The 16,906-nt window shown below is 43.6% G+C and overlaps 1 protein-coding gene across 4 annotated transcripts in view; it reads left to right on the top strand.

Annotated features, from left to right (window-relative positions):
- Positions 1 to 44: 44 nt before the first annotated feature.
- The window catches only part of LOC119436642 (lysine-specific demethylase 8-like), a 42,011-nt gene continuing 25,149 nt past the window's right edge, over positions 45 to 16,906 (top strand). The window contains exons 1-3 of one of the 4 annotated variants that reach the window (XM_049659482.1): positions 47 to 485; positions 552 to 724; positions 2,576 to 2,704. In XM_049659482.1, the coding sequence (XP_049515439.1) occupies positions 350 to 485; positions 552 to 724; positions 2,576 to 2,704 (438 nt within the window). In that variant the 5' untranslated portion in view covers positions 47 to 349. Of the gene's footprint in view, positions 486 to 551; positions 725 to 2,575; positions 2,709 to 16,906 lie in introns of all 4 variants that reach the window. The other 3 variants (XM_037703574.2, XM_037703575.2, XM_049659484.1) reach the window with 3 other exon arrangements.

Genomic DNA, 16,906 nt, shown 5'->3' with positions numbered 1-16,906 from the left:
GAAAAAAGAGTGGGAAACCCTGGCAACCCGGCATCAACAACAACAACAACTGGGCATTGGTGTCGTTTGCGAACTTAACGCTAGAAGTACAATACAGACATTATGCATAATACTGCATATTACTGCATATTAATAACTGCATATTAATAGTTGGCAAATCAAAATTTAGAAGCGCCGTGATGTTGTTGTGTAGACCCCAGCTCTAGGTTAATTGCCTATTAGTAGGTGAAACATGAGTACTGGTATCGTTATGTATGAACTCGGTTCACTTTTCGTGTGATCGGCGTATTTTTGCCATCTGTTGATTTCATGATGCTAATTCGTGCAATACCGATTTCACATTTAAAAGATGGTTAGCCTTGCCGACAAACATTTGGGCCTTCCTGTGGCATTTGTCGCCGATGACTTCGATGACGAGGAGGATCCTGTGATGTATCTTTTGAAAGAATGTGTTAAGTTTGTGAATCATCCGCACGCTTGCGAAGGTACGTGCCAAGGTTTATTTTGTTGTCCGAGTCTGTAGTGCATTTTTCTTCGTCTCCCCTTTCCAGACGTGACGACATTGCAAGAGAACTTCGAAAGTGCGAGGGCAATTTGTGACATGTCCTGGGAGATGTTAAACATAGGTGACTGGAAGGACGTCCCACCGCGTTGGAGGCGGATGTACAGCTACGGCAGTTTACTGAAAGCACTTTGTGAACTTGGGCAGGCGAAACCGACGGAGGTGTGTATGCGAATCACAACGCTGATTTCATGTAATCCATGTGGCACTATGTCGCAAATGAGCATGTTCATACGTGCCATTATATCGAGTGATCGACTATGAGTCGGGGTACTAATCCAAATATCCATGGCACGTCTAGTAGGCGTTATTATTATTATTATTATTATTATTATTATTATTATTATTATTATTATTATTATTATTATTACATTCAATTGGCAAACAGCTTCCGTAATGGCGAAGCGGCAGATTCTTCTCGTCAGTGGTTGGATATATTACAATAAAATTAATTAGCAGTAAATAACAATGTGTCATTATTGATTGGTCTGTGGCATCAACCTCACCTGATAACCTCGTACCCTTCTGTTAACACTAAACATTGTACAGTTGAGCCCGGATATAACAAACAATTTTTTTGCATGAAATTTGTTCACTATATCAGAAGTTTGTTATAATTGGACTTCCCTCCATGCTATCCGTGTAAAGTATAAAAAAGCCGCTTTATTCCCAAAATTAATGTGCACTGTACTACAGTGCCAGAAATTGGCGATAGAAGTTTGTTTCAGTAATGTTAACCCGATAATGGGGTGTGGTCCTAGGTCAAGTCTCTTACATATGCAAAGTGGTTGAGTGAGGCCCCACAGCTGTGATTGCCTGTGTGACGTGACAGTTGTGGCAGCGCACGTGTGAGCCAAGAAGAAAAAATAAATAAAGTAGAAAGAAAAGTTAGGTGTGGCGCTGTGGCATGTGCTGTGGAGACGCCATGTGATCTTCTCCCCTACCTTAGCTCGTTGAGACGCTGTCACGCTATGGTTTATTATGTTTTTTTATAACTGAACTGATCAGGGTGCCTGGTCATTATAAGTGGATAGCTCTCTCATAGACCCTTTGCAAAACATTTTAGGTGTAGAGAAACTGTTTGTAGTATTTGAAAGTTCACTCTAGATGGGATCATTATATGCGGGCACGACTGTCCACAGTCGTGTGGAAGTCCTCTTCTTTGCCGGGTATCACATAGTTCCTTCTGATTCATATTATAATGCCAGCAGGACCATATAAAGTGCTCCACATTGCATTCTACATGAGTAAAGGGTGGTTCCAACTGTTCTGATCAAAAAATGTATTTTGGCCTTCGAGTGGGGTGGTCTCTTGATTGCACACAACTTATATTGTGGCGTACAAAGTGACCTAATATTGCCACGCACTTGTGCCATTTGCTCCCAGAAGAAGACGAGGATGGTCTAGTTCACGAGCTAGCGCCTTGGTCTTTTGTCGGTGTTGCGCTGCCCCTTCGACGACTCGGACTTACTTTAACGGCCTCTTTTAAAAGCCGCCTGTCTATTAAACGTGACATTTTTCTGGTGGAGGTGCTGGGTATTCTCGACCCATGCAACAGACCCCTCCTAGCAGCAGGAACGCTAGATCGCTGTTTATGGGTGCTCCTGCTTTTTATGGTTTATACGACAACTTCATATCCTAAGTAGAAGAGCTGCCACGGTTGCTCCAAAAGTACTGAAAACGGGGGGCTCGTGCCGCCGAAGTGGGACCGCCACCTTAATATGCGAATCACTATTTTTGCAGCGAACTGCCACACACGTCTTCCCTTTTTCGTTACACATTTTGTAGCATGAATGGGGCACAGTGCATTAGCGAACACCCAGTTTGCATTTCCAACAGCTGATCGCACAGTAGCAGGGCAGAAGCAGTAATGGTTTCGTATTCTTGCGCATTCTCTGAGGCAACGTACGGCACGCCGCCGAAAGCGCCATCTCGTTCCTCTAGAGCAAACTGCTCCGTGAAAAGGGTCAATAAGAAGTAGTAGGCTGTTAACATCCCTGTAATTGATTTCAGGATGTTCTGAACACCTGTGACATGGGTCTTATTATGGGTGCTCCTGTAATGGGCAATATACTAACGAAGCTTGCCAGTCGAGTGCATAAGGAATTGCCAGAGCTGATTTCTCCTGCACTTCTTGAAAAGGTAGGTATTTTTATTGCCTTCTCACGGCCAACCTATGCTGCTGCTCCTTTTGTGATGAGCACACTTGGTAGTGCTTTTTTTTTTCTTTTTTAAAATCTTATAGCACAGTATGTGTACTTGTTGAAAGAGACTGTTTAACCCCTTCCCTCCTTTTTTATTCTAACCATACACAATGCATGCTTATTGGGACCTAATATGGTGGTTTGCATTGACATATGCATGCAGGGCCCAAAGATGCATTTTTACCCATCAGTAGCTCAGTGGCTATGGCGTTGCACTGCTCTGAGCACGAGGTCATGGCTTCAACCCTGAGCGTGGCAGCCATGTTCCTGTGGGGATGGGATGCAAAAACGCTTGTCTACCGTGCATTGGGTGCACAATAAGGAATCCCAGGTGGTTAAAATTAACCCCACCACGGCACGGCGTGTCTCATAATCAGATGATGGTTTTGGCACATAAAACCTTAGAATAGTTTTTTTTAAAGATGCATTTTTTAATGCCAATATTTCTTCCTTTCATTTTTTGCTAACTTTTGATCTTATTCAGTGCCATCTAAACTTTCAGCATTTTCATATTGGTCAAATGGAAAAAATGTGGGGCACCCTAGGCCCACATTGGACCCTAGGTCCAATGCATTACCATGTTATCCCTCGCCCCCCTCACGCAAACACAAAATTTTTCTGCTCCGTTGGATTCTTAAAAGTTGCACGTTAGTTGTCCATACTGTAGGAAAGGAAGGAAATTCCTTATCTAACGCTTAACTACCCATGTAATATTTGTGCTTTACAAACATTTTCTGCTTCATCTTTGGGGATTGCATGAATTTATAGCTGAAAACGTAGGACAAATAAAAGATGTTGCAAAAGAATCAAACAAATTTTGACTAATCTGTGTAGCAGCACCAAAAGGGTGATTCCACGAGAGATCAACACGGGTCCAAAAATTCATATTTTAGATTCCATTCAATATTTTATATTTTGTGCGCATATCACTCGGTAGTACGAAAGTGAACTTGCCTTCTTTGAGAAATGGATACTTTAGGAGAAAAAAAATGTCGAAGTTCTTCAGGTTGCAGGCGCCATTTTCATGCATCGGGCATTCTTGCAAATTCACAACAATGTAAAATATAAAATATTACGGCTACAAGGAATGAATTTTCTTCTGTAAAACGTATACGTAAAGAAGAGTCAGCAAGCGTTGTTTGAGGCTTCTGTGCAAAACGGAAGTGTTTTAGAAAAAATTCTTAATTTGCTACACTTATCGAAATTTGCTATATTTACGAATTTTTATCTAGTAAACTAATGCATGTAGCATTTTGAAATTTGGTGGGCTATGAGACCTTAGCCTGTTCAACGATTTTGCCGAATATTGTTGTGGTAGCGCAAATTTCCATTTTTACAGTTTGCCTCAAATGTGAAGTTTTGACGAAAATGAACACTATTTAAAGGTCAAAATAAAAAAAAAACCATCGTTAATTTTTCTCAAAATTTCGTAAACTGCTGTCCACAGACACTGGAAAAAGAACATTAAAAAACATCTTGCATTATTTTGTTTTTAATGACAATATATGTGGTAGAAATGAGAGCTTCGCCGGGATGCAGCAAGGTGCTAAGAAATAGGGACATCGGGGTAAAAAGAACGTCCATTAGCCTCTGACTTGCCTAAACTTGGCCATGATTGCTACAAAAGGGCAGTTTTGGTAAACTATTATTATGATTGCAAGCACGCAGTTCTAGAATGTCTAACTTTCTGACGTAAATTGTGCTACTGGGCCATCATTCGCGCCCATATTTTGTTAGCGCTTTCAGATGATGCTCTTCTAAAAATCGTCTCTTTTGAACGAGATGGTAGAGTGTAGTAGAATGGGGAGTGGGTCCGTGGGAGGCGGTGGCAAACCGGTGGTAAAGCGAAATACGTTGAAAGTTGCTGGCGGTGTGGCCGCCGCCTTAAGAGGAAGCTTTAGCTTGGGTGCTCCTATCTAAGTACATGTAAAACGAGAATTCATTTTTCTCGGCAACCACTGCACCACATTTGATGACGTTTGTTGCAGTTCAAAGAAAAGTTAAACTCTAGTGACTGTTCGTTGCTATTTTTTTTATTTAAGTCGTCAACTGTTTAATAAAATTGACAAGCTAGCAGAGCTTCAGAAAACGAAACTATCAAATTTACAACTCTAACTCAGCAATGAAACATGATGTCACAATCTTGTAAACTGCACCTAATAGTAAATCTAAAGTGGACAAAATTGCTATATTCTACATGGCTTTAAAATAGACTACTATTTTGTGTGTAGAACTTGTGCAAAATCCTTGTAAACAATATAACAAATTCATGTAAGAAATAAATTGGCATACCAAATTTGTCTGCTTTGAATGCTCTAATAGATTCCGTTCACAGGTCTGCGATATCTTTTATATAGGTGCAGAGCTACGGATTTGTAAACATTGTGCCTCTATTTTTTTCAAACTTACCAATTCTTGAAAATTCCAGTTAAATAATGCAGGCCAGAAATCGACATTTCGCGTCCGACAGTCACTAGAATTTACTTTTCTCTACCATATGCAACAAATTTAAGTAAAATCGGCCGAGTGGTTATCTCTGAAAATCGTTTCTGCGTTTTACATGTATTTGAATAGGCGGCATCGGAGTTGGGCCCGAGCTAAAGCTTCCTCTTAAGAGCAAGCTTTATTAGATTTGCTTCATTAGATCTGCGTGATCTGGCCCTCTGGATCAGTTGGTCTTATTGAAAATGCGGAAAGAACCGCCATTACTGCAGCGCTTCGTAAACTGAGGACGCGTTCCTCAGCACGCTATCATCTTTTCGGATTTGCCAGCGGTGCTCCAACAATTATCCCGTGCATTGTATGGCAGCAAGTTCGGCCGACAGTCATTGATGTTAGCTAAGGAGCTCAGCAACAGGAATTTCATTCTGAAGTTTCAGGGGATACCGCCACATGTTGGACTTGCAGGCAATGATGCAGCATTGTGAGTGCCAATGAATCACCCCTTATATAAAGAGTTCTCAGCACTTTGAATATCACCTCACCATCCAGGAGTGGTTTTAGCACTTTGAATATCTCCTCACCATCCAGGAGTGGTTTAAGGAATCCGCCACGCAGAAGCTGTACGCTATTTCATAAAGTAAGAACTAGTTCCACGAACCCCCCCTCCCTGTTAACGCGGAACAGTTCATCTCGACCTGCCAATACTGCAATAAAAACAGAAACGCTCTACTTGAGGCTTCGCACAGAAGACAATTTCCTTAAGAGTGTGCGGAACAGCTAATGTTTCCCAAAACACATAAGTTGCTGAGAGAGGAAGTGTCGCATCTCTTTCCACCTGTTCAACCCCCTTTTTAAAGAGGCGGAAGAAGTGAGCAACCGCTGGCACTATCTGCCAGCTAAATCAGCTCTAACCAACACCCCCCCCCCACCACCACCGTATCTTAGGTTATACTTTATAATGACGTTGCCGACGGAGCCATGGCGAGTACAACATTTTTAGAGACTTTTACCTGCCGTAAATTTTGTTACTTGTGTACATGCACAGGGAGTTTACCGCTAAATCTGCAATTATCTGCGCTGCAAGCTACGCACACTTGTTAAATAAAATGAGCCATGTAAAGGTTGCTCTGTTGACGTATCTTTACTCACATTCAAGAGAATGTGTATTGTACTAAATGGTATTTTATGCATAAGTATTAACCATAAGGGTAAAATTACCCTTTTGTCGCAATCATGGCAAAGTTTAGGCAAGTCAGAGGCTAATGGACGTTCTTTTTACCCCGATGTCCCTATTTCTTAGCACCTTGCTGCATCCCGGCGAAGCTCTCATTTCTACCACATATATTGTCATTAAAAACAAAATAATGCAAGATGTTTTTTAATGTTCTTTTTCCAGTGTCTGTGGACAGCTGTTTGCGAAACTTTGAGAAAAATTAACGATGGGTTTTTTTTTATTTTGATTTTTAAATAGTGTTCATTTTCGTCAAAACTTCACATTTGAGGCAAACTGTAAAAATGGAAATTTGTGCTACCACAACAATATTCAGCAAAATCGTTGAACAGGCTAAGGTCTCATAGCCCACCAAATTTCAAAAGGCTACATGCATTAGTTTACTAGATAAAAATTCGTAAATATAGCAAATTTTGAAAAGCGTAGCAAATTAAGAATTTTTTCTAAAACACTTCCGTTTTGCACAGAAGCCTCAAACAACGCTTGCTGACTCTTCTTTACGTATACGTTTTACAGAAGAAAATTCATTCTTTGTAGCCGTAATATTTTGTATTTTACATTGTTGTGCATTTGCAAGAATGCCCGGTGCATGAAAATGGCGCCTGCAACCTGAAGAACTTCGATATTTTTTTTCTCCTAAAGTATCCATTTGACAAAGAAGGCAAGCTCACTTTCGTACTACTGAGTGATATGTGCACAAAATATAAAATATTGAATGGAATCTAAAATATGAATTTTTGGACCCGTGTTGATCTCTCGTGGAATCACCCAAAAGGCAAATAATAATAAAAAAAATTTGCTTGAAAAGACTCATTTACAAACCCTAATGTCGACCAAAAGCAGATAAGTATTTTCAGTGCAGCCACTGTAAGCAGAACTCGGTACACATTGTGGGATATATTTAGCAGAATGAGTGGAGATCTTGGGAGAAATATGACTTTTTTGGCATTCCTTAATGGTACATGTCCCAACCTGGCTTTTTCCAGAGCATGCTCACAAACTGCTTCATAAATTGAAAGGAAGACTGCATAAAAGCTACAGAGAGCCTAAAATTGCATAAATTTGTGGTATCACTTATTTATAGCTGAGCACTGCGAAACAGTCGGGAATGGAACAGCTGCATCAATTGCCCTAAACTGCGCTAAATGCAGACCTTTGCGCCATCGTGCTCCAAAACAACATGTTAGTAAAAATTATGCCAAGCCTGTGTCAAAGAAGCATAATGTCACGTAGTAGTCACGGTGAAGAAAACAGTCGCAAAACTGTGAATGACGAAACTGACTTTTTATTGGGCGAACCTGTGCTGACAAAAGCAAGTTGCACTCGAAGCACAACGATAGTGGCGAACACAGTCGGCGATCGGCGAAATCTGACCAGTGGCGAAACGCGTTGGCTTTAATACATGAGTCATCGAAGGTTCCAGAGTAATCTCTGGTGCCCGCTTGTCTTGCAGGAAGTACTAGACAATTCGCGTCGCACATACAATCAGATTACATAAGCGTCGGTGACAACAGACAATTGATAGAAGCATCGATAACGTTCTAGAAACTTCCGATACATGCAGGCGCGTCCTGCGCCGAGCAAACACGTTTAACATTTGTTAGCCGGTGAAAAGCGGTCACCGGTGAAAGATAAACAAGTACACGTGTCAATACCCTCCCCTTAAAAAACATCGTCCGGATGCTGCAAACACGAAAGCGAAAACAAAACCATGCGTAATAAAGAAAAAACAACAGAGCAACAAAGTCCCTAAGTTCGTCAGCGGGCGTAGAAAGGTGCAAGATGCACCACGTGGATGACTTCAGGTCATGCGCGGCGCCGCTGTGATTGCGAAATGCCATCTGGCCCAACCTCATAGTCCAGTGCGCCAATACGTCGGATGATCTTATAGGGTCCGAAATATCGTCGTAACAGTTTCTCGCTAAGTCCTCGTCGGCATATCGAAGTCCAGACCCAAACACGATCGCCGGGCTAGTACTCGACGTAGTGTCGTTGAAGACTGTAGTGTTGGCTATCTGTCCTCTGCTGGTTCTTGATGCGCAGGCGGGCGAGCTGTCGACCTTCTTCAGCGCGCTGCAAGTAGGTGGCAACTTCAAGAGTGTCTTCATCGGTGACGTTCGGTAGCATGGCGTCAAGCATTGTTGCTGGGTTCCTTCCGTAGACCAGGTTGAACAGCGCCATGTGTGTCGTTTCTTGCACGGCCGTGTTGTATGCAAAGGTCACGTACGGAAGGATGAACACCTGTGACATGGGTCTTATTATGGGTGCTCCTGTAATGTGCAATATACTAACGAAGCTTGCCAGTCGAGTGCATAAGGAATTGCCACAGCTGATTTCTCCTGCACTTCTTGAAAAGGTAGCTATTTTTATTGCCTTCTCATGGCCAACCTATGCTGCTGCTCCTGGAACATAAGACATGGGGTCTTATGTTCGACGTCGATGTACATTGCCAGCATGTCGGCAATAATCTTATTTAGGCGCTCGGTGAGGCCATTCGTCTGGGGGTGGTAGGCGGTGGTCCGGCAATGGCTTGTCTGGCTGTATCGCAGGATGGCTCGAGTTAGATCTGCCGTAAAGGCCGTACCTGTTGTCGGTGATGAGGATTACTGGGGCACCGTGATGTAGGAGAATGTTCTCAACGAAGAATCTGGCTACCTCGGCGGCACTGCCTTTGGGCAAGGCTTTTGTTTCGGCAGTAGCGGGTGAGGTAGTCCGTAGCTACGACGATCCATTTAATCCCGGACGTCGATGCCGAGAAAGGCCCCAATAAGTCCATCTTGATCTGCTGGAACGGTCGGCGAGGTGGTTTGATCTGCTGTGGAAGTCCGGCTGGCCTTGTCGGCGGTGTTTTGCATCGCTGACAGTCTCGGCATGTCCTTACGTAATGGGCAACGTCGGCAGTGAGGCAAGGCCAGTAGTATTTTTCTTGTATCCTCGCGAGCGTTCGGGAAAATTCGGGGTGTCCAGCCGTTGAGTCGCCATGGAAAGCTTGCAGAACCTCTAGACGCAATGCTGAGGGTACCACGAGGACGTAGTTGTTTTGGAGTGGCGAGAAGTTCTTCTTTAGGGGAATGTCATTTTGCAAGAAAAACGATGCCAATCCTCTCATGAATAGCTTCGGCACAATGATGGTCTTGCCTTCCAGGTGGTCTGCAAGGCTCCTTAGTGCCGGGTCGGCTCGCTGTTGTTCGGCGAATTCGTCGGCACTGATGGGTCCCAAGAAAGTGTCGTCATCCTGGTTGTTCTGTGACAGGGGGCGCGAGGCAAGCAGCCGGCATCAGAGTGCTTTCGCCCGGACTTGTAAACAACGATGTTGTCGAATGCTTGAAGCCTCAGACTTCATCGTGCGAGGCGACCTGAAGGATCCTGCAAGTTAGCTAGCCAAAGAAGGCGTGGTGGTCGCTCCCAACTTTGAAGGGCCTGTCATAGAGGTAGGGGCGAAACCTTGATGTAGCCCTGTTGATGGCGAGGCACTCCTTTTCTCTTGTGGAATAATTTGCTTCCGCCTTCTACAGCGACTGGCTAGCGTAACTTACAACCCTCTAGTCCGTCAGTCCTCTGCACAAGCACGGCGCCGAGTCCTACGCTGCTTGCGTCGGTGTGGACTTCGGTATCGGCGTTTTCGTCGAAATGTGCAAGTATTGGCGGTAATTGCAGGCGTCGCTTCAGTTCTTCAAATGCTTCGACTTGCGGCGTCTCCCACTTGAACTCGACGTCGGCTTTCGTGAGGTACGTCAGCGGCTCGGCGATCCGTCAAAAGTCCTTGACGAAGCGACTGTAATAGGCGCACAGTCCAAGAAATCTACACACTTCCAATACATGCAGGCGCATCCTGCGCCGAGCGATATCGTTTAACATTTCTTAGCCGGTGAAAAGCGGTCACCGGTAAAAGATAAACAAGTACACGTGTCAACAAGAATGAAAGCCTCATTATCTTCATGCTGCCTACCTAATGAAACTGATGCCGAAACCTAAAGCTCGCTATCATCATCATCATGTGATGATGGTGATGTTTGGCCATAGCCACAGCTATGGCCAATGCCATCAGTCCTTCATTTGCTGTTTTCTCTCTTATGTTGCATTTCTCTTAAAGGGCCCCTAAACCACCCAGAGGTTGAAATTTAGTTGTGGTGTTGCAGTTATGCATGAGTCTACAACGAACACGTAGCCGCGACAGTTTTTCGAAATGGTGCCGTAATAGCGGAGCTACATGCGTTTGATGATCGAAACACGATCCTCGCTTGTTTCGCTCTTTCCTTCTCCACTCTCCTCGTCGGCTGGTCTCTCCTCCTTGCCGAGTGCTCCTCCAAATGTCACATGACATACGTCATTGTCAACACGCTTTTTAAAATACTGTCCACTTCCAGTTAAGGCACGTCCACGCCAGCGACAAATATACCGACGGCAAACGGCCTCCAGTGCCGTAGAACGTCTACGCTAGAGGTGTCCAATGTAGATGGCAGTTCGGCCAGCGCGCAGCCCGCAGCACGATCAACGCACAATCGATGACTGCGAAGCTGCGCGCCTCTGTCACCGGCGACGAAAACATCGGCTGGAGCTTCTGTTCCAAGCGAAATAATTTCTGCTAGATAAAGCGATATATAAATTGTACATTTTATGAAAAACGATATCCACTGTCAAATGTTAAACATGAACGAGAGCTCCGATACTTGTCGAGCTCAGCTGCAGTGCACGGCTACCGACGGAAGACGACGGGCTCGGCTGTGCTCGCATCGCAGCCGACGGCGCCGTTAATATCAGTGTATTTTTCTTCTTTGTGTACAATTATTGCGATGAGTGATAACAAAGAAAATATTGCTGCTTGTGAGCGTCGGTAATTCATTCCGAAGCGCTGTCCGCTTTAGCTTTAAAGTGAACCGGAAAAGGCCTAGCGACGATATCGGCGCCTTCGAGTGATAAGCGGTGGTAAGGCTGCCGCACAAATGGGTCCCGGTCTCATCCTCTCTACTGCAAGAAAATCTCGTTGTTCACAAGCAAAACCGCCGTCGAACGGCTGCCCGCGATTGGCAAACGGTGTGCGGCAAGTTACCGTGCCGGTAACGTGGACGGGCCTTAGCCGCGACGCAACGCTTCTCGGCTACCCACTGTTGCTGCATGCCGGCCCGTGCTCATGCGAAGCGTGCCGCTATGGACCCTGTGTTGCGCGCACGTATAGAAAGGCTAACACCGTTGGACTCTGTTGGCGCAGCTAATCAGACTGCTAAGCACGACTGTGTTATAATGTGAGTGATTTGGCACTTTCGTTGAGGGCTGTAATTACCGATTTGCAAGTGCACACAAGCGAGCAACATGACGAAGAGCAGGGAGCGCGCGTACCTGCTACCAGACTAACTGGAAGTCGTAGTTTCTTGTTCGACCAATGGACATCGTCACCGCCGTTGACATCACCAGATGCACCCTGGTGACATCGTGACGACCGCTTGGGATATCGGAAAGGCCAGGAGAGGTGGACGGCATTGTTTTTTCTTTTTTTTTTTTGTGGCGCGCCTGCGGTGCGTAGCGCTGCAGCATTTGGCATCGTTGATCGTAATGGCATTCTGAACTCGATGCACGTGTTTACTTGAAATCTTCAAAAAATATCTGAGGTGGTTTAGGGGCCCTTTAAGTGGAGATTTCAATGTACTGCCGCTGTGTGGTGTTGTGTTTGGGCAGTTAATGCAGCAGTTATTTTCCTCGTACTATTGTGGCACAGAGCTTGCTCGAGGAGGCTGTCAGATAAAACAAGAACCCTTCGATAATGTCCTGTTGTACATTGTTTGGCAGAGTTGAGGGTGCCACTTTAAAGTTTTCTTGTAATTTGTGCACTGAATCACTGGCGCATAAATCACAATTAGTAATGACCTTTCTTGAAACCCTGCACGATCGGAAGAGCAGATACCATGGTTGTAATATAAACAGCTTTCAGATCATTTGACGCACAGTTATGCAGGAGAGATTTTGCACTTCGAAAGTAAAGAGACCTCTGACGTCCGAACTGTAACTGTGGCTTACATGCGCACATTCTATAGGGTGTGGTGATCTATCTGTGGTGCATGTAAGCTTCGTAATGCATGAATAAATGTCACTTGCGTATTTGGTTACATCATTTCTGTACCCTACTGCCCATACACCTCCAGCAGCATGCACAAGATGTCTCATGTACCCCACTGCAGCTTTAGCCCCTATGCAGCCAACCAGATATTTTTTTTTTTCTTGCTTGCATGAAGCATAGTGAACACCCAAACACCTTTTTCCAGTTGAAATGGTGGAAGTAGCTTTATTCTACGATATACACACATGAAAAGCGATTTTATTAAAACGTAATGAAACTAGTAATTTTATCCGAAATGCTGCAGCCTGAACGCACAAGGCAAGAAAAAAAGAGAAGCTCAGGCTTGAGTAAATGTTGACCGCAGATGCGGTCAGCACATAAAGCTGGCTCAGCTGTACTTATTGTTCATTTCAGTTAATATTAAGACCATATACTGTATAAATGTACATTTGAAACTGTGCCCAAAATGCTTATCAGTGTGCCAAATCAGCTTTTTTCATGCGCCAAGATCTATGCCAAAAGGTCACATGGCCGTTCCACGATTGCAAAGTTCAGCTCTCCCTTTTACTAAACGAACACGGGCGAGATCCGATCCGGTCTGATGACAGAATTAATGAGTGGAAAGGCGCCACTAACTGCAGGCTACACGGACACTTGTTTGCGCAATGCACCTTAAAACACCTAGTACAGCGGATTCTTGATAATTCGAACTCGAAGGGGCCCGAAAATTTGTTTTAATTAAAGGAAGCTCATTGCATGGAGGACTTGCGTGCAGTGCTGCCTTAGGCGGCACATCTGCGTGAAATAACACGAATGAGAAGTTCCAGAAGTGCGGCTTCTTGGCAGCACGGTGTGTGCTGCCAAGAAGCTGCACCTCTAGCAAAATTTTGGTGCTGTGAAGCTGCACCACTAGGCAAAATTCACATATTTATTTTTATTTATTTATACAATACTGCAGGCCCAAATGGGGGCCCAAGCAGGAGGGGCAGAATACATAAATATTTCTATATATATATATATATATATATATATATATATATATATATATATATATATATATATATATATGTACACAGGGTGTTGCAGCTAAAAGTAGTCAATGTATTAAAAACAACGAAGTGTGCTAGGAGGCTCAAACCAACTCAGTGGTGTTGAGGATTGCGTGTCCTAGTCTGTAGTATTTTTTGTGTTTTGCAAAGTCCATTAATTAGTATAAATTAATTGCCTAACTTTTTAAATATTGGCTTCACCAAGATAGTGCCAATACTAAAGTTGTAGATCACATTTAAAAATGCCCGACTGAAGTGTTTGCAACTAAGTACCGTTGATGGAGCTTCTTGTTGCCTTTAAAGAAAGCCCGCGAAATACAAAAACAACCACGTGATCGTGCCTAAAGCCCCTGGAAAAATATAAAGTAGTGCCAACTGCGCCCCTTCGCCTCTGCCTCCTCTCCTGGCAGCTGCAGCAGCGCCTCTAGGATGTCCACAAGGAAACTACAAACGCGAGAGCCTTGAGCACGACCGGGCGCGTCCGGGCTTGACTGGCGCGCGTTCGCTAGCACGAGAGCTGCATCTCCGGTGCCCATGGTACCACTAGTGCAGCAGGTAGGCAGTCCAAAACGCGCAGAGTCACCGTGCAAACAGATTCAGATGCGGTCAACAAAACTAAGGAAGACGGCATGCCCCGACCAAGTAAACAAGGAAAAAAAAGAAATTATCGGACACTCAAGGTGGCACTTTCTCGACCTTCTAAAAACAGTGCGTCACATTTGAAACCGTATGATTTCTCAGTGCCGCCGTACTTACCCGGATGTCCGTTTCCAGTGCAGTGGCGCTGCCTTCAGTAGCGTCAACGCTGAGCGCGTTTGCATGCAAACGCACTCGCGTCCAGCCCTGCTTGCTTGCAGGGATGGTTTTTCCCAGTACAAGCGTTTTCTGGACTTAAATCTTCTATCACGTACTTCATGACACGGTGTACCCCTAAAATAGTGAACAAGTCGTAACCGCACCATCGGCAGAAACTTCTCAGTTTAAAGAGCCTAAGAAAATACCTTTCTTTTTCACGGGCTTTATGTCATGTATCTAAACACAATGCGAGCACTTCGGTTTATTGACTGATTGAATACCGCATATTTTTACACTTTCAGGCACGACGCAAATCACGCACCTTGTTTCTACATACATTTCATTGCCGTACTCAATGTTACCTTTTCGCATTTTTTCCTTCTCTCGAACCTCTTCCAATACACTGCTGCGAACTGCACCGCCCTGCTGTGCCCTAGCGGGATAATTGCACGAGCCCATCTTTCCAGCCAAGCACCACTCTCGACGGACTTTGCACCTCAACTAACTTAGTTTACAATCTACAGAATGCACATGAGAGGAGGTGCCTGCACATTGACACGAATGGCGCTACTTTATTTGTTTTTCGGGGGCTTTAATCGTGCCACTAATTCAGTGCCCCCAGATCAGTAAAGGACATTGTTTGCATGCTTCTTTCGAGACTCACTCGCGTGCCCTGACACGATTGGGTGCACAGAGCGAGCGGCGGGGATGAAGGTGTGTTGTGTTTCGACGTGATGTGGCATAAACATATCATTCGCTCCCTTTGTGAAATGAAGCCTGAACACACAAGGCAAGAAAAAAAGAAAAGAAGCTCAGGCTTGAGTAAATGTTGACCGCAGAGCTGTTTAATTGGGAAGGAAAATGCAATTGTCATCTTCTTTTCGTTCGCGATCATATCTTACAAGCAAGAGTTGCTGGTGCGTACCTTGCGGCCACCTGAAATGCGAAGCCCGTCCCGGAACCGCTCTACAGATATGTGGATTTCGTTTCTTGTTTGATCATCTGGGAGTGTTGAAATAGTGGCGCTATCACGTGGTTGTTTTTGTATTTCGCGGGCTTTCTTTAAAGGCAATTAAAAGAAGCTCCATCAATGGTACTTAGTTGCAAACATTTCATCGGCCATTTTTAAATGTGATCTACAACTTTCGTATTGGCACTTTCTTGGTGAAGTCAATATTTAAAAAATTAAGAAATTAATTTGTACTAATTAATTGACTTCGCAAAAAAAAAAATACTGCAGACTAGGACATGCCATCCTTAACACCACTGAGTTGGTTGGAGCCTCCTAGCACACTCCGTCATTTTTAAAACATTGGCTACTTTTAGCTGGGACACCCTGTATACATACACACATGAAAAAGAAATACAAAAGCAATGCAACATATGCAATGATCAGAAAAAAAAAAATTTTAAGCGAAGACTAAATAAGATAAATATAAGGTACACTGAAGGAATACAACTTGACAAACATTAGAACAGTATCAGACAGAGTTTAAGGCATCAGGAATTAAGGCAATATGTATATATGAGCAATTGCAACCCATTCTCGAGAGAGGAAAAAAGAAAAAAAAATCAACAAGTACCAGAAGTTGATGAATGAGTGAACGTTGCAAAATACTGAAAATAATAGAATAAGGAAGATGTGGAATCTATCAAACAAAACTCACATGTAAAAAAAAAAAAAGTAACAAGGCTTGTCCACATAGCAATATCATTAACATTAAGGACACATGCGTTCAATAGAATCAGTGCTTATCGGTTGTGATAATGGCAGGCTGTTCTGTTCTGTTATAGTGTGCGGGAAGAAGGAAAACTTAGAGGTTAGTTTGTTTGTTATAAGGTAGAATCAGCGTGACGATGCCGTGTTCGACGCGCTGTAAGTGGTTCAACAAAAGCCTCTGGGTGAAGGGACAAAAAGTTGTTTTTTAGCAAAAGGAGAAATTTCAGTCTTTGTACTTTCCTACATAGCTGTAGCATTTGAATATTATGTTGATTCATTAGGCTAGTAGGAGGGTCACTTATTCTAAATTTAGAAAAAATAAACCTGACAGCTTTACGTTGGATCATCTCTAAAGCGTTAATGTTAGTTTTCTTATAGGGATCCCACACAATGCATGCATATTCTTGTTTCGGTCGGATGAGTGAAGTGTAAGCCAGTAATCTAGTACCAGAGGGAGCGTGCTTTAGTTTGTGCCTGAGGAGACAAAGTTTCCTGAAAGATGAGTTACATGCGTTATAAATGTGACTATTCCAGCTGAGGTCACTGGTTATTGTGATTTCAAGATATTTATATTGGCTGACTTTGGTCAGCGGTTCATAGCCGAGGTTATAGACACAACATTTTATTTTTTTTGTTATGGACATGTAAACAGTTTTTTCCATGTTGAATTCCATGCCCCACCGACTGCACCAGGAAAGAATGTTATGAAGATCGAGTTAAGCATTAATTGATCTTCGTGGCAAGTAACCTTGTTAAACAACACACAATCGTCAGCAAATTGTCTAACTTGAACAGAATGAGAAATTTTGTTAGTGATATCGTTTATGTATATTAGAAATAGTAAAGGTCCT

This window comes from Dermacentor silvarum, chromosome 1 (assembly GCF_013339745.2).
Source record: "Dermacentor silvarum isolate Dsil-2018 chromosome 1, BIME_Dsil_1.4, whole genome shotgun sequence".
In the NCBI taxonomy this organism is placed as follows: domain Eukaryota; kingdom Metazoa; phylum Arthropoda; class Arachnida; order Ixodida; family Ixodidae; genus Dermacentor; species Dermacentor silvarum.
Note: the sequence above shows the minus strand (reverse complement) of the source record. Positions and strands in the feature narration are given on the sequence as shown.